The sequence below is a fragment of the Telopea speciosissima genome, unplaced genomic scaffold (assembly GCF_018873765.1).
Source record: "Telopea speciosissima isolate NSW1024214 ecotype Mountain lineage unplaced genomic scaffold, Tspe_v1 Tspe_v1.0024, whole genome shotgun sequence".
NCBI lineage: Eukaryota > Viridiplantae > Streptophyta > Magnoliopsida > Proteales > Proteaceae > Telopea > Telopea speciosissima.
In genome coordinates, this window is record NW_025317360.1 from 123,300 (window position 1) to 146,492 (window position 23,193).

The following is a 23,193-nucleotide window of genomic DNA, read 5'->3' on the forward strand; positions in this document are numbered from 1 at the left end:
GGATTGGGCGGATATGATGGAGAGAAGTTTGAGGAGATTCCAATTTCCAAGGATGTTGTTTCCAATTTGAACTCAAATTCAAACTATTGCCAAAAGGGGAAGAACTCTTGTGCGTCACACTTGGAAGAAGGAGAGATTGATGGGGCTGTTTCTCTACCAACTGTGGATGAGCTGGCCGTGGCAAAGCCTATGGGAAAAGTTTCAAATCTGTCCCCCTTGAATCTGAGAAATGAGAAACCGGCTACTGATAAGGAAGGATTTGTTGGGGGAGGGAGTGAGTGTGTGGAAGACACGCTGGCATTGAAAGGAAAAAGTTCAGTCACCATTAATAAGCCTTCAGCTAATTTTGAAAGGCTGAACGGCTGGCAGCGGAGAACCGGGCTAACCAAGGACCATTGGATAAAGGTATGGGTTTTAGTAGCTCTCTTAATTCTTATTTACTGGGCCGGCCTAGTGGGAGGGGTCTAAGTTCCTACCACAACGGGTTCTAGTCAAGGATGGTATGGGCATGAGAATGGAGGGACCTAGTAAGGGGGAGGCTGAACCTCAAACTCAGCAGTCTAAATGAATTGTATCTCATGGAATGTGAGGGGTATGAATGCTCGTACAAAGAGGTGTGGAATTAAAAAGGTGTTGAAGGACAATAATGTCAAATTGGCGATCCTTCGTGAGACAAAGGTTAAAATGGAGAATTGTGCTGCAATTTTTTATCCTTTTCTTGCAAATTGGAAGTACATACACAATGGTATTGATGGTTCTATTGCCCGCATCTGGTTGGGTTGGGATGTTACAGTGTTCAAGGTCGAGAAGATCCTAAAAACCAATCAATTCATCCATGTTAAAGTGATTACATTAGGGACCTCTCTCTCTTTTTTGTGTACTGCTGTGTATGATTTGAATATGATGGAGGAACGAAGGGAGCTTTGGAGGGATGTCAGAAGTCTAGCCAATAATATTTCTGCTCCTTGGGCTGTCTTAGGAGATTTCAATGTTGTTCGGCATCAAAGTGAGAAGGCTGGAGGGGAACCTATTCGTCAAGAGGCTGTCGATGATTTTAATTCCTGCATTTTTTACACGGAGCTAGTTGATTTAAAGTGGAAAGGAGAGCTGTTTACTTGGAATAACAGGCAAGGGGGCAGTGCTCGGGTTTGTTGTAAATTGGACAGGGTTTTGGTGAATTTGAGCTGGATGGATACCCTTAGGTCTTCTGAGGCTACTTTCCTTCCCCCGGGGTTATCGGATCATTCCCCAACAGTGATTTCGATCCTTGACAGTGTCACTTTTGGTCCAAAACCTTTTCGATTCTTTGAGGCTTGGATCGGTAGAGAGGGTTTCGATGAGGTGGTGTTAAATGGCTGGAATCGCCCGGTTAACTCGAATCTTAATCCTATCCTTCGGTTTGCTGCCCATCTTAAAAATGTGAAGACTGAGCTTAAGAAGTGGAATAAAGAGAGCATTGGAGATCTCTTCCTTGCCGTAAAGAATGCTGAATCGGATTTGAACCATTTACAGGTGAACCTTGCTGCCCATTCGAATGATCCAAATCTTGTTGCTATGGAGTCAGATGCTAAACTAAAGTTATGGGAAGCACTTAGCATTGAAGAGAAATTCCTCAAAGAGAAATCAAGGGTCAAAAATATTCAATTGGGGGATGGGAATAAAAGGTTTTTTTTATAAGTCCATGGTGTGCAGGCAAAACCGCAATCACATTTTAAAAGTGCAAATTGAAGGGGGCGATGTCATTAAAGAGCCTAATCTTATCAAAGAGGAGGCAGTCTCATTTTATATGAACCTGTTCGGAGCTAATGCGGACGATAGAGGCTTCTTTCCCAAGTCTATCCCTTTGCATTACGGACTGAATTCTGGCCTGCAAGTGAACCTAATTGGGAAGGTTTCTAATAAGGAAATCAAGGAGGTGGTGTTTGCGATGAAGAATTCCAAAGCCCCAGGGCCGGATGGGTTTGGAGCGGCTTTTTTCAAGCACTCTTGGGAGGTTGTTGGAGAAGATCTTACATTGGCTGTGAAGTGGTTCTTCTCCAAATATATTTTGCCAAGCTCTATTAATGCCACGTTTATTAGCCTTATTCCGAAGACCGAGGATGCCACTTGTCAAACCCTGCTCTTGACTGGTTGGATTTTTTATTGAAGGGCAGGAACCCCTGTCCAAGCAACCAGGATCACTGTGGCGCATCACTCAACTCAATGAGATCAATGAGAATACTTTGAACAGGTTTCCCTATATACCTGTTAGAAGATGGATAGCAGACCCCTGCAACTGTGCAGCTCACAGCTTGATATATGGTTTGGATCCCAAATAATCTCTCTCCTCTTTATAATGGTGGGATCCATCTCTAAAAAAGTGTGTAAAATCCCCTATGTGGCATGTGGGGACAATACCCTAACCAAGGGTCAAACCCCTGTGCAAGCCCATTGAATTTCAGCTTGCTGGAATTCTCTGGGCGATGCAGCAAGGTCCAGTGACATCGCCCAGTGGCTGTTTTTGTATATTTTATTGATTTTTAATTGTGAGGACCACTCCATATGGACATGGGTACCCTTCATTGATAGAGGGAAGTCTGAGGGACCACCTCATACCCTTGGTTCACTGTGGACCCCACTAGTGCCCCAGAATTAGTCAGAATCAGTTTAAAAACTGATTTTTAAAATGGGCCTTCACAGGAAAACATGCCTTAGTGAAGGGGGGTCTATAAATAGGAGGGGCCTGAGCTCATTTAGAGCCCTTGGCATATCTGAAATCCATGGAAGAGAAGAGAGGAAAGAAAGGAGAAAAGAAGGAGAGAAAGAAGAGAGGAAGAAGAAGAAGGAAGGGGAAAGAAGGAGGGAAGCTTGGCTGCCACCCATCTCAGTTGGAACCGAGCTTCTTCAGACCATTTCAGGTATAAAATACCCTATATGCCTGCTGTCCTCTTTCCTTTCTCTATGGTTGTTGTATTTTGCTTCCTGGGCAGCCCAGAACAGCTGGGGTTAGCCTAGAACAGCTCCAGATTTGCCATGCTAGCCTTAAGCATGGAAGATCTGTGATTTTTGAACAAAAATATAATTCTGATTTGTTGTTCTTGTGAGCCGATTCTGGCTATACACAGCTGCACTACCCAGAATCCCTCCTGGTTGACTGATTGAAGCCCTGGATGCAAGCCATGGCTGCAGAGATCAAACTCTATGTGGTTGCAGCCTTGAACCACTATCTTACATCCATTTCCAGCCCTGCATGTGGCTAGAATCAAATTCCAAGTTTATAGAAAACCCTGTGATACTATTTACTGGGCTGTCTGGGCAGCATCTGGCAGCTTGATGGTGGACCTGATGGATGATCCATTTGGATCAAGAGGTAGGTCACCCCAGGGGCTACCTAATCCCCTAAACATGCAGAGGATCAGGATTGGGCATAACCTGAAAAGCCCAGCCTTGGAATCTCAGCCCATTGTCGATTTGCAGCCTCTGGGCGATGCAGACATCGCCTAGAGCCAACGCCCAGTGAATGGAAAGTTGTTGTATTGCTGATCTGACTTTGGGGAATCTCACCCAATGGCCTTTGGACACTGTGGGAGGTTGGGAAATGACTAAAAAGCCCTTCCCTACATCTGTCCTTGATGGGAAGGTATTTTGGAACCCTAGTGGGTCCCGCAGGTGAAAGAAACCCTACTGTGCTTGGTTCTACAGTACAGACAAGCTGTGGACAGCACTGTGGACTTGATCTGACCTAGGGTCAGGTACAACCATTGAAATGACTATTTTACCCTTTGTTCCACTGACACTGGTTGAGGCACCGGGACATGAACCTAAGGCCTAGTGCAAGCCCTGTGATCCCAAATGAGTACGAACCAAGTACCGGGTCAACCCAGTAAGATTAGGTTAACCCTAGGAGTACCAGTGATAGACTGAAACCCTAATATAACAACTTTTGATTTACATCTAGGAATTGATCCCGCACTCGAGGACAACAACCAGACTGCTGTTGGAACTGAGTTTGCTAACAAGTATCTAGAACCCAACTCAGGTGAGTGAATAATACTATCATATGTGTATGTGTAATTATGATGCTATGCCGGCTAATAAGAATTGAATTATATATGCTGTGTTATTTACTTCTGTTCAAATTACTCAAATCACTGCATAATGACTGTCTATTAATTAACACTATGAATTCTTATATGATGATTGTGATTGTTAGACTAGATGCCGTAGTCGACTTGGAAATGAGGCCTGTGGTAGCCCGTAGAAGGGGATGCGGTTGACACCACCCGACTCATACAATGCCATATAGAAATGGGGTTAGAGTTTCATCACCCGTGCTACGCACCCTTGCCAATAGGGGTTAAGGTGTTGGATGCCTGTGGGGGTGACCATTAGAAAATGAGAAAAGAGAAAAAGGAATAAATAGAACACCGAAATGGTGCATGAAATGAAAAGAACACCGGAATGGTGAATATGGGCTACGAGCCAGGAAAGAAAAGAAATGGATTGTCCCACGGGTTAATCACAGAGGGCTGGTCGGGCTAACCTTGGTGACTGATGCGGGGGCTGACTGGTCCTCTCCGACAACTTAATGGGTGTATCGCAAGAAGGGGTTAGAAGCCCGCACTAGGGATACATGTATTGGGGATTGTAGTAGCAAAGACCTGACTTAGTTGTATTGTTAGGTGGCTAATAAATAATCTGGACTTGCACATCATGTAGGATCATATGAACTGTGAATTGTGATTGCATATGCATGCATGATTAATGTTATTTGCTCACAAGCTCAGTGGGGGCTCACACTCTATTGTATAATGTTTTTCTTAGATGATTTTGCAGATCGATGTTAGTGTGGCATGGAGGCTTATCTCTAGGAGGAGAATCCTGGTTGTTACGATGATGTTGGTGTGGACCCCGATGGAGGTCATACCAATCCTGCATACCTTCTCGGTGGTCGTGGATGAAGACCGTTGAGGAGTGCTTCTAATGTTTTGTTGTGGGAACTCCTTTTTGTTTTACTAGGAGTTTTCCCCGTTCTGACTGTGGATCAGTTGTAGTTTCTTTTTACTTCTTTTTGGGGTTGAGTATGCTCACCCTGTATATGTCTATGTATGTAGTTCTGTACTTATCAGTTTGGTTTCTTTGTTTGTGGGTGGAGGGAAATGTACAAATTATCTTATGTATATATTATCACCATTTCCCCGTATCACTATGCTTCCTTTTATTATTGAATTGTAGTTTATTCTGCTGCACTCTGATCTTGCCTATGGTAAAGTGATGGTTGTGGTTCCATGATCGTAAGCACAGCTTCTAGATTCGTGGGATGTGGCGGATTGCCGTTATGCAATTCAGGTCACCTACCCAATCCTCCTAGGGGGTGGTTTGGGGTGTGACACCACCTCTTTTCCCGAGTACAGACCAATAGCCCTTTGTAATTTATTTTATAAAATCATCACGAAAGTTTTATCTAATAGGTTGCAAGGGATTGTTGGGAAAGTGGTTAGTGATAACCAGTCAGCTTTCATCAAAGGGCGTTCCATTGTGGATAATATCCTTGTTTGTCATGATGTGGTTAGGGGCATTGAACAAAAAGGGATTCCTTTGGCGGCAGTGTTAAAAATTGACCTACATAAGGCTTATGATTCCTTAAGGAAGAATTTTTTTTTTTGAGATCATGGGAAGGATGGGGTTTCCTGATAGATTCATTGGATGGGTGAAAGCTTGTGTTGACACTCCCTATTTTTTGATCTTATTAAACGGGAGCCCAGCTAGATACGTTAAAGGTAGAAGAGGGATAAGACAGGGAGATCCGCTCTCTCATGGAGGGTTTCTCGGCCTTGATGAGGAAGTTGGAAGTTGAAGGGCGGATCAGTCTACTCCCTAGATGCAAGAGCTCACACCTTTCTCATCTCATATTTGCAAATGACTTGATGATTTTTGTGAAGGCTGTACCGGATTCTATTTTGGCTTGCTTGGGGGCTCTGGAGGAATTTCATACCTACTCTGGTTTGAAACTCAATAGAGCTAAGTCTTCTATTATTTTAGGAGGCCTTACCCAAGCAGCCAGACTGCAACTTTTGGAATTAATGGACTTTGTGGACACTAAGCTGCCTATACGGTATTCGGGTGTTCCTCTTATCTCTCGTAAGCTTTCTATGGCAGATTTCTTTGCTATTCTTGATTGAGTGAGACAAAGACTTGATGGTTGGAAGGCCCATTTTTTATCCTTTGCTAGCCCCGGTTGCAGCTTCTCAGTTCGGTGCTCCAAGGTTGCTATATCTATTGGTCAGGAATATTTGGACTCCCTAGTGGGGTTAAGCAGAAGCTGGAATCCATTTTCTCGAACTTCCTTTGGATAGGGCCCTCTCTGGAATGAAAGGTACATTATGTCTCCTGGGATACAATTTGCAAACCTAAGGATGAAGCGGGGTTAGGAATCCGTAGAATTTCATATATGAATATTGCAGGTATCCTTAAGCAAATCTGGTGGATTGCCTCTAAGAAGGACAGCCTTTGGGTTAAATGGGTTAATACCTGTTACTTGAAGGAAGACACCATTTGGACTGTGAAAACCCCCCAAAATTGCTCTTGGGTTTGGCGTAAGGTGCTTAAGTATAGAGACTTGGTTGAACCCCACATATTTCACATTATTGGGTCTGGTCACTCAACACGACCCTAGCTTGATAATTGGTAGCCCCAAGGGGTTTTGATAAAAAAAGTATGGTGACCGGATTAGGTATGATGCAGGTTCCCATCGCTTGGCCCTGGTTTCGGATATTATTAGATGGGCAGTATGGTTCTTTTGACCTGATTAGTGTTTGGGGATGACCTCATTGTTTGGAAGAAAACCCCCAATGGTTTATTTACCACCAAATCTGCTTGGGATACTAATAGGTGGTCTTCTACTAAGGTGGGCTGGAGTAAATTAATTTGGTTTGCTGAAAATTTCCCAAGGGAATCTTGTACTACCTGGAGATGTCTCATGGGGGCCCTCTCCACCAAAGATCAGCTCATAAAAAGAAACATTATGGTTGGGCCGAATTGTGTCTTTTGTTGGGCAGCAACAGAAAATCATGAGCACCTCTTCTTTAATTGCCCCCTTTCCAACAGCATTTGGGGGAAAATTAGTTCCCTTTGCTCACAAAGAGGTGGGGGCCCCACCACCCTCATGGATGTGATTGATTGGCTGTCATTTGTTGGCTGTACCAATGACAAGTTGGATATTGTTCCAGAGCTGGCTTTCTGTGCTACAATGCATCATATTTGGTGGGAGTGCAACCAAAGATTGTTTAGAAACAAACCCATGTCCTATAATCAGATCATTGATGCTATTAGGCTGGATGTTACTACCAAGTGTGCTGCATTCCCTATTTCAGTTAGCCAAAATCTGAGAAATCAGTTCCTTGTTGAAAAATGGGGGATTAGGGTGGATTGGAAGGTTATTACTCAAAAAACCTGTGTTTAGGTCAGGCCCCCCCCCCCCCCCCGCATACATGATTGCCCTACATTGTGATGGTTCTTTGACGGCTGATAGGGCTGCTTATGGTGGGCTCATTCGTGATGACACAGGGGCTGTTATATTGGCCTATGTTGGGAAGGGTGATGATGACTCTGTTCTTGGTATGGAGCTCCTTCCCATTTTACGGGGGGTGACCTTGTGTATTCAAAATGATTTTCGCCGGGTTTCCATTAGATTTGATTCTAAGCTTGTGGTGGACATCTTGAATGGTACCATATGCTGCCCGTGGAGCATGCAGGTTTTAAAAGGGCGTATTTCTTCACTCCTTGAGCAATTGCAACGTAAAGAGATTCGACATGTTTGGAGAGAAGTTAACCAACCTACAGATTTTATTGCAGCCTTCGATGCTGGAGATGGGGAATCAATCCTCCTCCCCTTGGATTTCCCACCGGAGTTAGTGGAGATGATTAGGGATGATGCAGATCGGAAACCCTACTTCAGGCCCCCTTGTCAGTGAGTAGTTGCCCTTCTCTTTGGGCTGTATTACCGAGGGTATGTCTTCGTTTTGTTTTTGGAGTCCTCCCTCTTCCCTTAAGCCTGTCTAAGGGGGGGGGGGGGTGGTAAGGACTGCCTTTCTTTGTACCTTTTTCTTTTTTCTATACAATCATACTTACTTATCAAAAAAAAAAAAAAGGTATCGATTCGTAGGTCACGACCCTCAACATCGCATCCACACATCTAATAAGAGATAAGGACACTTTTTAGAAAATACCAAACCCAAAAAAGTACAGAAATGCCTCCAAATAACCCCAAATGACCCACCCGGTCCAGTTTAAATCGAAAATGAACATATGTCAAAATAGGTATCGATTCAAAAGTCACGACCCTCAACATCGCATCCACACATTTAATAAGAGATAAGGACACTTTTTAGAAAATCCCAAGCCTAAAAAAGTATAGAAATGTCCCCAAATAACCTCAAACGACCCACTTGATCAGGTTTAAACTGAAAATGAACATATGCCAAAATAGGTATCGATTCGAAGGTCACGACCCTCAACATTGCATTCACATGTCTAATAAGATATAAGGACACTTTTTAGAAAATTCCAAACCCAAAAAAATACAGAAATGCCGCCAAATAATCCCAAACAACCCACCCGGTCTGGTTTAAACTGAAAATGAACATATGTCGAAATAGGTATCGATTCGAAGGTCATGACCCTCAACATCGCATCCACACGTCTTGTCCAACCTTGCTCCTGACTGGCTAAAATTTTGATTGAAGGACAGAAACCCCTGACCAGGCAACCAAGAACATTGTGGAGTATCACTTCAATGATTTGGATTGATGAAGAAACCCTATGTGGATCATCCTACATGCCTGTCAGTAGGTGGATCACTGACCCTTGCGGCTGTACAGCTCACAGCATGATGTATGGCCTGGACTCCAGGTAATCTCTCTCCTCTCCATAACTGTGGGACCCACCTCTAAAAAAGTATGTAAAAACCCCTAAATGGCATGTGGGGACAATACCCTGACCAAGGGTCAAACCCCTGTGCAAGCCCCACTGAGATTCAGCTTGCTGCAATCTCTGGGTGATGCAGACAAAGCCCAGAAACATCGCCCAGCGAGTAAAACAGCATATTTTATGGGATTTAAATTGTGGGGACCACACAAAATGAACACGGGCACCCTCCATAGGTAGAGGGAAGTCTGAGGGACCACCTCATACCCCTGGTTCACTGTGGATCCCACCAGTGTCCCCAAAATCACCCAGAATCAGTTTAAAAACTCATTTTCAATATAGGCCTTACCAGCCAAACAAGCCCTAGTCATGGGCTGGCCTATAAATAGGGATGCCTTGGGCTCATTTAGAGCCCTTAGCACTATTGGAAATGTGAGGGGAGAAAGAAGAGAGAGAAGAGAGAAAGAAGAGAGGAAGAGGAACGAATAAAGGAAGGAAGGAAGGGGGAGAGCTGCTCTTAGCACCTAGGCCTGATTTTCGTGGCATCCAAGCACATCTCAAGTATAAACACACATATATATATATACCTGCTGCCTCCATCTTGTCGCTGTGTTTTACTTGGTTTCTACTCTTGGCAGCCCAAAATAGCTGGGAAGTGCTAGGAATGGCTCTAGATCTACCATGCAAGCATAGAGCATGGGAGATCTGTGATTTTTATTAAATTTCATAAGGCTGAAATGCTGTTCTTGAAGCCAAAATCTGACTGTGCATGGCTGCACTGCCCAGATGCACTATTAGTTAGTTGTTTGGAACCCTAGATGCAAGCCATGGCTATATAGACCTAGCCCTAGGAAATTGCAGCCATTAACCACCATATTACATCTGTTTCCAGCCTTACATGTGGCTGAAAGTGAGATTCATGCTTGAAGAAAACCCTGTGATACTATTCACTGGGCTGTCTGGGCAGCCTCTGGCAGGCAAATGGTGGGCCCAATGGAGAATCCACTTGGACCAAAAGGTAGATCACCCCAGGGGCCACCTTATGCCCTAACATGCATGGGGATCAGAGTTGAGCACTGCCTATGAAGACCAACCTTGGAATCTCAGCCCTTTGTCGATTTGCAGACTCTGGACGATGCACTGGGCGATGCATCCAACGCCCAGAGCCATCGCCCAGTGAGTGAAACACTGTTATTTTGACATTCTGACTTGGGGGACCTCACACAATGGCCAAGGAACTGTGTGGGAAGGTGGGAAATGACCTAAATGCCCTTCCCCACATCTGTCCTTATAAGGGAAATGCTTGGGAACCCAGGTGGGCCCCACAGGTGATGGAAACCCTACCTATGCTTAGTCTTGCAGCACTGCCAAGCTGGGGACAGCACAGTGAGCCTGTTATGACCTAGGGTCAGGCACTAACATTGAGAATGACCATTTTACCCCTAAACCACCATCTCTGGATGATGCACCGGGACATAGGCCTAAGGCCCAGTGCAAGGCCCAGGGAGTTTCAAGTGAGAACCAACTAAACACCTGGTCAACCCAGTAATCTTAGGTTAACCCTAGGACTACCAGGGACAGATTGGAAACTTAACATGACAACTTCTGATTTATATCTAGGATTTGATCCCATGCTCGAGGTCAACAACCAGACTGCTGTTGGGACTGAATTTGCAATCGAGTTCCTAGAACCAAACCCAGGTGAGTGAAATATTATCATATATGTACATGTAACTGTGATGCTGTGCAGGCTATTAAATTTAAATCATAAATGCTGTGTTATTTGAATTCTGTGCAATTATTCAAAATATTACACATTGATTGTCTATTGATCAACACTGTGAATCTTATATGATTTTTTTTTGATAGGTAAGTTGTGTGTGTATTGAAGAAGAAAAAGAAAGATACAAGAGAAGGCAGCCTACTTCCACCCCTTAGACAGACCTAAGGAGGAGGAAGAGGCCCCACACCCCCGAGGAAAAACAAGGAAACAATCACCAAACCCAATCACGGAGGCCTAAACTGGACCTTACTAGTAGTATCATCATGAATCAGCCGCAACAGATCATCATGAAACTCAGGAGGATACAAAATAGTTTCCCCATCCCCACAATTATGGAAGCAATAAAATCTGACGGTTGGTTCAATTCCCTCCAAACATGCCTCACTTCATAGCGAGCCAACTAGTTCAGACTAGAGATGATCTGGTTTTTCAATACATATACATTCCAAGAGCAACTGAAAACGCTTATAATAATCTCCACTGCCAACTTCGAATCAGATCTGATAGAGACATGTCTAAGATTCCTCTCTAAGCACAGTGCCACCCCTCTGTGAATAGCTAACAACTCCATGCTAAGAACCAAACCTCCACACCTTTACCAACATAAGCCTGGATCGGACCTACGAATAAGACCATCATAAGCAGCTCTATCTCCACTCAAGGACCCATCACAATGGAGTGTAACCAAGTAAACAGGGGGTTTCGGCCAAGAACAAGCTTTGGGGGCCGAGACCGCCCACTACACCTGGATCCCCCACATGTCAACCAAAAACTGATTTCTAGGGGTGGCAGCCAACATCGGACAGTGAGAGCCTTTAGTGACCACATCAAATCTGATATCTTGAAGGATTTTAGCATAAGACCTTGATTGATTATTAAAGAGATGTTGATTTCTCTCCCACCATACATGATAAACCGTCGCATAGAAAGCCAACTTGGGAATGATATCTAACTTGTCATTATCACAGACCACATGAGAGAACCAATTAACCATGTCAGACAGGCCAGCAGGTCCTTTACCACTTTGAGAACACATAGAACTAACCCTATTCCATATGGTCTTAGAAAAGGGACAATCAAAAAATAGATGGGCATGGCTCTCCAAACCCCCCCCCCCCCAACATAAGATGCAATTCTGCCCAATTTCAATATTCCTTCTAATTAGTTGGTCCTTAGTTGGGAGCCCTCTCATAAGACACCTTCAGGTAGTACAGGAGTGCCTAGGGAAAAAACCAAGGAACCAAACAAGCTTATGCCAAACCACCTTAGTAGCATTACTTCTAACAAGTTCCCAAGCCGATTTAGTAGTAGCTCATGCCCTAACTTTTGTTTCCAAAAGACAAACCAATTTAACTTGATGGTCTTTGCACACCTTCTTAATCCCCAGCCGTTTGGTTCAGGCATTCATGCCTCTAACATTCCAGGCTAAACCCTTCATTTAGCATCAAGGTTAGAACCGTTAACTCCCCTTTTACTAGGTCCATCTCCCTTAGCTCCACTAGAATCTTTCAGGTTTAACATAACCCGTTAGGCCTGGAACTTAGGCCCCCTCCCCATGGGTCAACCCAGAATAGAATAAGAAACTGAATTTAAATGGTTCATACCTTTCCCAGAATGCCCTTGGGTTGAACGAATCTCTGCGGCTTGCTTTTTCAATCTTTCAAAGTTGGCGGAGGGTTTAGAGGGAAATAACTCTTTCTCCCTTGAGCCCAAAGAATCTTCAACAAATTTATCACCTTCCACAACAGCCGCAGCCTTATCCACCACCTGATTTGGACCATTTCCCATCACCGAATAGCTAGGTGCCACCTCATCACCCCCTTTCGCTAAAGTTCCTTCAACCAACCTTCCTTCCATGAACTTAGCCTTGGCCAGCTCGATCTCTCCTTCCTCCAAATGTGGCGCACATGTTGTCTTCCCCTTTTGGCAATAGTTTAAGTTCAAGTTGGACTCCACTTCTCGAGGGATTGGACTCTCCTCCAACTTCTCACCCTCCTATCCACCCAAGTCCTCCTTATTTGGATTAGGTAACATAGCTAATGGCTTAGGTGACAAGTCCTCTTCCTCCATAGCTGCTCCTTCATTTAACCTGTTGCCCAATAAAATAGCACAAGAGTCTGAATCCACCATTAAATCATTTGGGTTATAACCAATCTCCTCCGTAATATCCTCCAGCAAGGCAAACGCATTGGAGTGAATGGTTTTCTTATCCTTATTCTTCCCTCCCAAATATGACGTAGACTGCCTATTAACATCCTTTCCAGAGCTGGACTCTTGCATCAACGAGCAGGGGAGGGATTCCCCTATCCCATTATTCTTGCTGGGAATTAGGGAATCAAAATTCAAATTTGACATGTCTCTGCCAACCTGCCCAGCACCATCGCTAGCCATAGCACCTCCATTAATTCTAGCATCTCCCTTCACTCGCTACTCCTTCCTGGGCCGAGAGTTTTCTTGTGACTGAACATTGCTCCCAAACTTGCATATATCGATGACATGAACAAACACTTTACAGTGCTTGCATCGTGGAGGCTTCCAATCATAAATAACCCTTTGGTTAAAAGCAAACCCATTATCTCCATAGATTGGAATAGATAAAGGAAGGTCCTTTTCTGCAGAAACTTCAACACAAAGACGAGCATAAGACAATCTCTCCATGGATCTCGTCATTTTATCAGTAACAATAGGCTGCCCAATGACACTCCCAATCGAGCTCAAAGCTTGAGAGGACCAATAATGAAAAGGAAGATTGGGAAGAGAGATCCAAACCGGGACTAAACATAAATCAACCCTTTCTAAGCAAACATTCGGACTCCAAGGACGAAGAATTATAGGCCTTCTCTGCACATACCAAGGACCCCCTTCAAGAACTTTAATTTTATCCTCCTCAAGATTAAAACAGAAAATAAAAAAGCCACTGTCCAGCAAATTAACATCAACATGGCCTGAAATTCTCCATTGTTTTAACAGCATGTCTGGGGCAAAAGTGAAACTCGGCCTGCCACCAACAAAGTGCCCCATAAGAGTGTTTCTCCATTTCTCAAGACCCTCCTTGATTATAGAATTTGGGCATTTTGCAGCCCGAACCACATCAATCTCCTCAGGTTCCACAAAAGAAAGCTTCAAACCATCACCCAGCAATGAAGAAGACGAAGAGTAAAACAGGGCAGACCATGGAACCCCCCCATTTTTCATAACCACCCCACTAGCTGAGCTCTCTCCTTGCTGCCCCAAGCCTTCAGAACTAGCAACCTTCTCTAACCGATTACCTCCACCTTCCACTCCTCCCCCTAAGCCAACACCTCCAGCAACACCAGCCGTACCACCAAGTGCAGGCCATTCCCCACCCCCCCAAACTACCAAGGGCTGCCTCTCCAGCACCCCCCTCACTCGATCCTTCCTCACCCCCCCATCTTCCCTCCCTCCTGAGCAGAGAAGAGGAGGATGGCCATTAGCCGGAGCTAGTGGCCTGCCGGCCATCACCAAGATCAACTTCCAAAACTCCCCTCTCAAAATCGCCAGAGCTTCTCTCTCCTCTCTCACTAGCTTTGATACGTATTTTGACATTTGAGATTGTGAATCTTATATGATGATTGTGAATGTTAGACTAGATGCCTTAGTCGGGTTGGAAATGAGGCTTGTGGTAGCCCGTAGCCTGGGATGCAGTTGATACCACCTGACTCATACGATGCCATATAGACATGGGGTTAGAGTTTCATCATCCGTGCTATGCACCCTTGCCAACAGGGGTTAAGGTGTTGGATGCCTGTGAGGGTGACCATATATGTATGTGAGAAAAGAAAAGAAATCTGTTTGCAATGGAATGGTGATTATGAGCTATATGCCGGGCTATAAGCAAGAAAAGAATGGAAATGAGAAATATGATGGATTATCCTACAGGTTAATCACAGAGGATTGGTCGGGCTGACCTTGGTGAACGAATGCGGGAGCTGACTGGTCCTCTCCGACAACTCAATGGTTGTATCATGGGAAGGGGTAACCAAGCCCGCACGAGGGATACATGTATTGGGGATTGTAGTAGCATAGACCTGACTTAGTTGTAATGCTAGGTGGCTAATAAATAATCTAGACTTGTATATCATGTAGGATCATGTGGATTGTGGTTGCACGTGCATGCATGATGATATGTTTTGCTCACGAGCTCAGTGGGGGCTCACACTCTGTTATATATGTTTTTCTTAGATGATTTTGTAGATCGATACAGCTGTGGCATGGAGGCTCATTACGAGGAGGAGAGCCCTGGTTATTATGATGATATTGGTGTGGACTCCAACGGAGGTCATGTCGATGATGCGTGCATTCTCGGTGGTCATTGATGAAGACCGTTGAAGAGTGCACTTGATGCTTTTTGTCTTGGGAGCTCCTTTTTGTTTTGTTTAGGAGTTTATCCCAGTTCTGTTTGTGGTTCTGCTGTAGTTTTCTTTCTTTTCTTTTTGGGGTTGAGTTAGCTCACCCTGTATATATTTATGTATGTATTTTCTTTGGTTTTGGTTCTTCTCAGTCTTACCTTTCAGTTTGTGGGTAGTTTGGGGAAATGTATCAGAACAATCTTATGTATGTATATATTATCATCATATCCCGTATCGCTATGCTTCCTCTTTGTTATCATAAATGTAGTTATCTGCAGCACTCTGATCTTACCTGTAGTAATGTGATTAATGTGGTCCCATGAGTGTAAGAATTGCTTCTAGATCCGTGGTATTTGGCGGATTGCCAATACGCAATTCGGGTCACCTACCTAATCCTCCCAGGGGGTGGTTTGGGGTATGACACGTCTAATTAGATATAAGGACACTTTTTAAAAAATACCAAGACCAAAAGAGTACAGAAATGCCCCCTCATAACCCCAAATGACCCACCCGGTCTGGTTTAAACCAAAAATGAACATATGCCAAAATAGGTATCGATTCGAAGGTCACGACCCTCAACATCGCATCCACACGTCTAGATAAGGACACATTTTAGAAAATACCAAACCCAAAACAGTACAGAAATGCCCCCAAATAACCCAAAACAACCCACCCGATCTGGTTTAAACCGAAAATGAACATATGTCGAAATAGGTATCGATTCAAAGGTCACGACCCTCAACATCGCATCCACACGTCTAATAAGAGATAAGGACACCTTTTAGAAAATCCCAAGCCCAAAAAAGTACAAAAATACCCCCAAATAACCCCAAACGACCCACCCGGTCTAGTTTAAATCGAAAATGAATATATGTCGAAATAGGTATCGACTCAAAGGTCACAACCCTCAACATCGCATCCTCACGTCTAATAAGAGATAATGACACTTTTTAGAAAATACCAAGCCCAAAAAATTACAAAAAATGCCCCCAAATAACACCAAATAACCAACCTGGTCTGGTTTAAACCGAAAATGAACATATGTCGAAATAGGTATTGATTTGAAGGTCACGACCCTCAACATCGCATCCACATATCTAATAAGAGATAAGGATACTTTTTAGAAAATACCAAACCCAAAAAAGTACAGAAATGCCCCCAAATAACCCCAAATGACACACCCGGTCTGGTTTAAACCGAAAATGAACATATGTCGAAATACGTATCGATTCAAAGGACACGACCCTCAACATCGCATCCATACGTCTAATAAGAGATAAGGACACTTTTTAGAAAATACCAAACTCCAAAAAGTATAGAAATGCCCCCAAATAACCGCAAACGACCCACCTAGTCTGGTTTAAACCGAAAATGAACATATGTCAAAATAGGTATCGATTTGAAGATCATGACCCTCAACATTGCATCCACATGTCTAATAAGAGATAAGGACACTTTTTAGAGAATCCCAAACCCAAAAATGTACAGAAATGCCCCCAAATAACCCCAAACAACCCACCCAGTCTGGTTTAAACCGAAAATGAACATATACCGAACTAGGTATCGATTCGAAGGTCACAACCCTCAACATCACATCCACACGTCTAATAAGAGATAAGGACACTTTTCAGAAAATACCAAACCCAAAAAAGTATAGAAATGCCCCCAAATAACCCCAAACGACCCACCCGGTCTCGTTTAAACCGAAAATGAACCTATGCCAAAATAGGTATCGATTCGTAGGTCACGACCCTCGACATCTCATCCACACATCTAATAAGAGATAATGACACTTTTTAGAAAATACCTAACATAAAAAAGTACAAAAATGCCGCCAAATAACCCCAAACGACCCACCCGATCTGGTTTAAGTAAAAAATGAACATATGTCGAAATAGGTATCGTTACGAAGGTCACGACCCTCAACATCGCATCCACACGTCTAATAAGAGATAAGGACACCTTTTAGAAAATCCCAAGCCCAAAAAAGTACAAAAATGCCCCCAAATAACCCCAAATGACCCACCCAGTCTGGTTTAAACTAAAAATGAACATATATCAAAATAGGTTTCGATTCGAAGGTCACGACCCTCAACATCGCATCCACACGTCTAATAAGAGACAAGGACACTTTTTAGAAAATACCAAACTCAAAAAAGTACAGAAATGCCTCCAAATAACCCCAAACGACCCACCCGGTCTGGTTTAAATCGTAAATGAACAAATGTCAAAATAGGTATCGATTCGAAGTTCACGACGCTCAACATCACTGTCACACGCCAAACCACCCCTGGGAGGATTGGGTAGGTGACCCGAATTGCACAACGACAATCCGCCAAATCCCATGGATCTAGAAGTAGAGCTTACGATCATAGAACCACAACCATTTCTTTACCATAGGCAAGATCAAAGTGTAGCAGATAAACTACAGTTCAATAATAAAAGGAAGCATAGCGATATGGGGAAATAGTTATAATGTATCCATATAAAAGTTTTAAAGTTTTAAATTTCCCATCAACCCACACACAAAGAAAACAAGGAAACAAAGCTGATAAGTACAGTACTACATATAAAGACATGTACAAGGAGGGCGAGCATAGTCAACCCCAAAAAGGAAAAAGGAAAAAAACTACAACAACCAAGTCAGAATGGGGATAACTCCAAATAACGCAAAAGGAGTCCCCAAGTCAAAAAGCTGTCATGAACTCACTTCAATGGTCTTCGTCAATAACCACCAAAAATGTGCGCAGGATCGGTATGACCTCCGTCAGGGTCCACACCAATATCATCATAACAACCAAAAGTCTCCTCCTCGAAATGACCCCCATACCACAGTGACATCCACCTGCAAAATCATCTAAGAAAAACATTGCACAACAGAGTGTGAGCCCCACTGAGCTCGTGAGCAAATAACATCAATCATGCATGTGCATGCAATCACAATTCACAATTCACAATTCATATGGTCCTACATGATATGCAAGTCTAGTTTAATTATTAGCCACCTAGCAATACAACTAAGTCGGGTCTGTACTACTACAATCCCTAATATATGTATCCCTGGTGCGGGCTTCTAACCCCTTCCTGCGATACACCCATTGAGTTGTCGGAGAGGACCAGTCAGCTACCGTATTCGTTCACCAAGGTCAGCCTGACCAGCCGTCTTTGATTAACCCATGGGACAATCCATTTCTTTCTTTTCTTTTCTGGCTTATAGCCCATGTACACCATTCCGGTGTTCTATACGTTCATGCACCATTCCAGTGTTCTATTCATTTCTTTTTCTCTTTTCTCTTTTTCTGATGGTTGCCCCCATAGGCATCCAACACCTTAACCCCTGTTGGCAAGGGTGCGTAGCACGGATGATGAAACTCTAGCCCCATGTCTATATGGCATCGTATGAGTCAAGCGGTGTCAACCGTACCCCATAATACGGGCTACCACAGGCCTCATTTCCAAGCCGACTACGGCATCTAATCTAACATTCACAATCATCATAGAAGAATTCACAATGTTGATCGACAGACAATCATCATGCAGTGATTTGAGTAGTTTGAACAAAAGTAAATAACACAGCAATTATATTCAATTCTTATTAGTCGGCATCAGATCATGATTACATTTACACATATGATAGAATTATTCACTCACCAGTACTTAGCTCTAGGTACTTAGTCACAAATTCAGTTCCAGCAGTTGTCGGGTTGTTGTCCTCGAGTACAGGATCAAGTCCTAGATGTAAATCAAAAGTTGCCATGTTAAGTTATTAATCTATCATTAGAAGTCCTAGGGTTATCCTAATCTTACTGGGTTGACCCGGGGTTTAGATGGTTACACTTGGAATCACTGGGCCATACACTGGGCCTTAGGTCATGTCCCGGTGCATCAACCAATGTCAGTGGCTCAAAGGGAAAAATGGTCATTTCCAGGGTTGTACCTGACCCTAGTCTAGGATATGCTTACAGTGCTGTCCGCAGCTTGTCTATGCTGTAGGACCAAGCACAGCAGGGCTTCCTTTACTTGCGGGGCCCACTAGGGTTCCAAAGCATTCATTAATCATGGACAGATGTGGGGAAGGGTATTTTAGTCTTTTCCCACATTCCTCAGTGTCCAGGGGCCATTGGGTGAGATCCCACCAGCTCTGTCCACCAAAACAGTGATTTTCCACTCACTAGGCGTTGCTGCATCGCCCAGTGCATCGCCCAGTGCCTGTAGAATCGATGCAGGCTGAGTTTCTAAGGCTGGGCTCTCAAGGCTGAGGTCAGACCTGATCCCTTGCATGTCAGGGGAGTCTAGTAGCCCCTGAGATGGTCTACACCACGGCCCAGATGGATTTTCCATCAGATCCATCATTAGGCTGACAATGGCTGCCCAAGTAGCCTAGATGAATAGTGTTCAGGGTTTTGGCTAAGCTTAGGAGTTGGTTTCAGCCACATGCAAGGGTGGAACAGCATGCAAAATGAGGGTCCAGGGCTGCAATCATCTAGGGTTTGATCCTTGCAGCCCTAGCTTGCACCCAGGGTTCCAATTCACAGAGCAATAGGGCCAACTGGCAGTGCAGGTGGGCACAGCCAGGTTTCGGCCACAAGAGCAGCAAAACAGAATATTAAAAATGCATAAAGATCTTAGATCTTCCATGCACAAGGTCTGCATGGCAGATCTGGACCAATACTGGGCAAACCCTAGCTAGTCTGGGCTACCCAAGAAGCTAAAACACAGTATATACAGAGGGGGAATGGGAACAGCAGGTGAGGATAGGTATTTTTATACCTAAAGTAGCCTGAGAATAGGCTTGGTCGCAAGCTTGGATGGCTGCAGCAGGACTCCCCCTCCTTTTCTTCCTTCTTCCTTCTCCTTCTTCTTCTCTTTCTCTCCTTTTCCCTCTCTTTCTCTCCTCTCGGTTTAAGCAAGAAATAAGAGCTCTAAATGAGCTCAGGCCTACCTATTTATAGGCCTAAGACCAACTAAGGTCTGTTTGGTCACTAAGTCCCTTTGTAAAAATCAGTTTTTGAACTGATTCCGACTTATTCTGGGCTCACCGATGGGGTCCATAATGAACTGAGAGCATGAGGTGGTCCCTCAGACTCCTCTCTATTAATGGAGGGTTCCCATGTTCATATTGGGTGGTCCCCATAAATAAAATCCATTAAAATATTCAAAATCAGTCACTGGGCAATGTCACTGGGCCTTGCTGCATCGCCTAGTGCCATGGCCCAGAGAATTCCAGCAACTGAAACTCAAAGGGGCTTGCACAAGGGTTTGACCCTTAGTCACGGTATTGTCCCCACATGCCCAATAGGGGATTTTACACACTTTTTCAGAGGTGGGTCCCACCATTATAAGGAGGAGAGAGATTACCTGGGATCCAAGTCATACATCAGACTGTGAGCCACATAATTGCATGGGTCTGCTATCCATCTTCTAACAGGTATATAGGGAAACCTGTTCAAGGTATGCTCATTCTTCTCATTGAGTGGACTGATGCTCCACAGTGATCCTGGTTGCTTGGCCAGGGGTTCCTGCCCTTCAATCAAAAATCGAACCAATCAGGAGCAGAGTTTGACAATTGCATCCACACGTCTAATAAGAGATAAAGACACTTTTTAGAAAATCCCAAGCCCAAAATAGCACAGAAATGCCCCCAAATAACCCCAAACGACCCACCCGGTTTGGTTTAAACCGAAAATGAACATATGTCGAAATAGGTATTGATTCGAAGGTCATGACCCTCAACATCGCATCCACACGTCTAATAAGAGATAAGGACACTTTTTAAAAAATACCAAACACAAAAAAGTACAGAAATACCCCCAAATAACCCCAAACGACCCACCCGGTCGGGTTTAAACAAAAAATGAACATATCTCAAAATAGGCATCGATTCGAAAGTCAAAACCCTCAACATCGCATCCACACATCTAATAAGAGATAAGGACACCTTTTAGAAAATCCCAAGCCCAAAAAAGTACAAAAATGCCCCCAAATAACCCCAAACGACCCACTCGGTCAGGTTTAAACCGAAAATGAATATATGCCGAAATAGGTATCGATTCAAAGGTCACGACCCTCAACATCGCATTCACTCGTCTAATAAGATATAAGGACACTTTTTAGAAAATACCAGACCCAAAAAAGTACAGAAATGCTGCCAAATAACCCCAAATGACCCACCCGGTCGGGTTATAATCGAAAACGAACATATATCGAAATAGGTATCGATTCGAAGGTCACGACCCTCAACATCACATCCACACGTCTAAGTAGAGATAAGGACACTTTTTAGAAAATACCAAAACCAAAAAACTACAGAAATGCCTCCACATAACTCCAAACGACCCACCCGGTCTGGTTTAAAATGAAAATGAACATATGTCAAAATAGGTATTGATTCAAAGGTCACGACCCTCAACATTGTATCCACATGTCTAATAAGAGATAAGGAAATTTTTTAGAAAATACCAAACCCAAAAAAGTATAGAAACGCCCCCAAATAACCCCAAACGACCCACACGGTCTGCTTAAACCAAAATGAACATATGTCGAAATAGGTATCGATTCAAAGGTCACGACCCTCAACATTGCATCCACACGTCTAATAAGAGATAAGGACGCTTCTTAGAAAATACCAAGCCCAAAAAAGTACAGAAATGCCCCCAAATAACCCCAAACGACCCACCCGGTCTGGTTAAAACTAAAAATAAACATATGCCAAAATAGGTATCGATTCGAAGGTCATGACCCACAACATTGCATCCACATGTCTAATAAGAGATAAGAACACTTTTTAGAAAGTACCAAACCCAAAAAAGTACTAAAATGCCCCCAAATAACACCATACGACCCACCTGGTCTGGTTTAAATCGAAAATGATCATATGTCGAAATAGGTATCAATTCGAAGGTCACAACCCTCAATATCTCATCCACACTTCTAATTTGAGATAGGGAAACTTTTTAGAAAATCCCAAACCCAAAAAAGTGCAAAAATGCCCCCAAATAACTCCAAACGACCCACACTGTCTGGTTCGGACCGAAAATGAACATTTGTCGAATTACGTATTGATTCGAAGGTCACGACTCTCAACATCGCATCCACACATCTAATAAGAGATAAGGACACTTTTTAGAAAATACCAAACCCAAAAAAGTATAGAAATGTGTCAAACCCTGCTCCTGACTGGTTGGATTTTTTATTTAAGGGCAGGAACCCCTGGCCAGGCAACTAGGATCACTGTGGAGCATCACTCCACTCACTGAGATCAATGAGAATACTTTGAACAGGTTTCCCTATATACCTATTAGAAGATGGATAGCAGACCCTTGCAACTGTGCATCTTACAACCTGATGTATGACTTGGATCCCAGGTAATCTCTCTCCTCCCCAAACAGTGGGACCCACCTATGTGAAAAGTGTGTAAAATCTCCTATTGGGCATGTGGGGACAATACCCTAACTTGGGGTCAAACCCTGTGCAAGCCCCATTGAATTTCAGCTTGCTGGAATTCTCTGGGCGATGGCACTGGGTGATGCAGCAAGGCCCAGAGCCATCGCCCAATGATTGAAAACCTACTGTATAGATGGACAGACTTAGGGTTTCTCACCTATTGGCCCTTGGACACTTTGGGAAGGTGGGAAATGACTAAAATACCCTTCCCCACATCTGTCCTTATATGGAAATGTTTTGGAACCCTAGTAGGCCCCACAGGTAAAGGTAACCCTGCTATGCTAGGTCCTACAGCACAGACAAGTTGTGGGTAGCACTATAAGCATATCCTAGCCTAGGGTCAGGTACTAGCATTGAAATGACTATTTTACCCCTTTGAGCCACTGACATTGGTTGATGCACCGGGACAAGAACCTAAGGCCCAGTGCAAGGCCCAATGATTCCAAGTGTAACCAACTAAACCCCGGGTCAACCCAGTAAGTTTAGGGTAACCCTAGGACTTCCAGTGACAGACTGATAACTTAACATAATTACTTTTGATTTACATCTAGGACCTGATTCCGAGCTCGAGGTCAATGACCAGACAACTGCTGGAGCTAAGATTGTGACTGAATACCTAGAGCCAAGTGCAGGTGAGTGAATAATTCTATCATATGTGTAAATGTAATCATGATCTAATGCCGGCTAATAAGA

At 43.7% G+C, this 23,193-nt stretch overlaps 2 protein-coding genes across 2 annotated transcripts; both read left to right on the forward strand.

The window, feature by feature from the left end:
• Nucleotides 1-564: 564 nt before the first annotated feature.
• LOC122647323 lies at nt 565-1,677 on the forward strand. Its single transcript, XM_043840747.1, has one exon. The coding sequence runs from the start codon at nt 565-567 to the stop codon at nt 1,675-1,677; it is 1,113 nt and encodes a 370-aa protein (XP_043696682.1).
• A 5,792-nt stretch (nt 1,678-7,469) lies between these two features.
• Nucleotides 7,470-7,952, forward strand: LOC122647324. Its single transcript, XM_043840748.1, has one exon. The coding sequence runs from the start codon at nt 7,470-7,472 to the stop codon at nt 7,950-7,952; it is 483 nt and encodes a 160-aa protein (XP_043696683.1).
• The last annotated feature ends 15,241 nt before the right edge of the window (nt 7,953-23,193 follow it).

What these genes read in the sequence shown, in the direction of transcription:
- LOC122647323 (XM_043840747.1), top strand. Translation starts at nt 565, where the DNA reads ATGAATTGTATCTCATGGAATGTGAGGGGTATGAATGCTCGTACAAAG.
- LOC122647324 (XM_043840748.1), top strand. Translation starts at nt 7,470, where the DNA reads ATGATTGCCCTACATTGTGATGGTTCTTTGACGGCTGATAGGGCTGCT.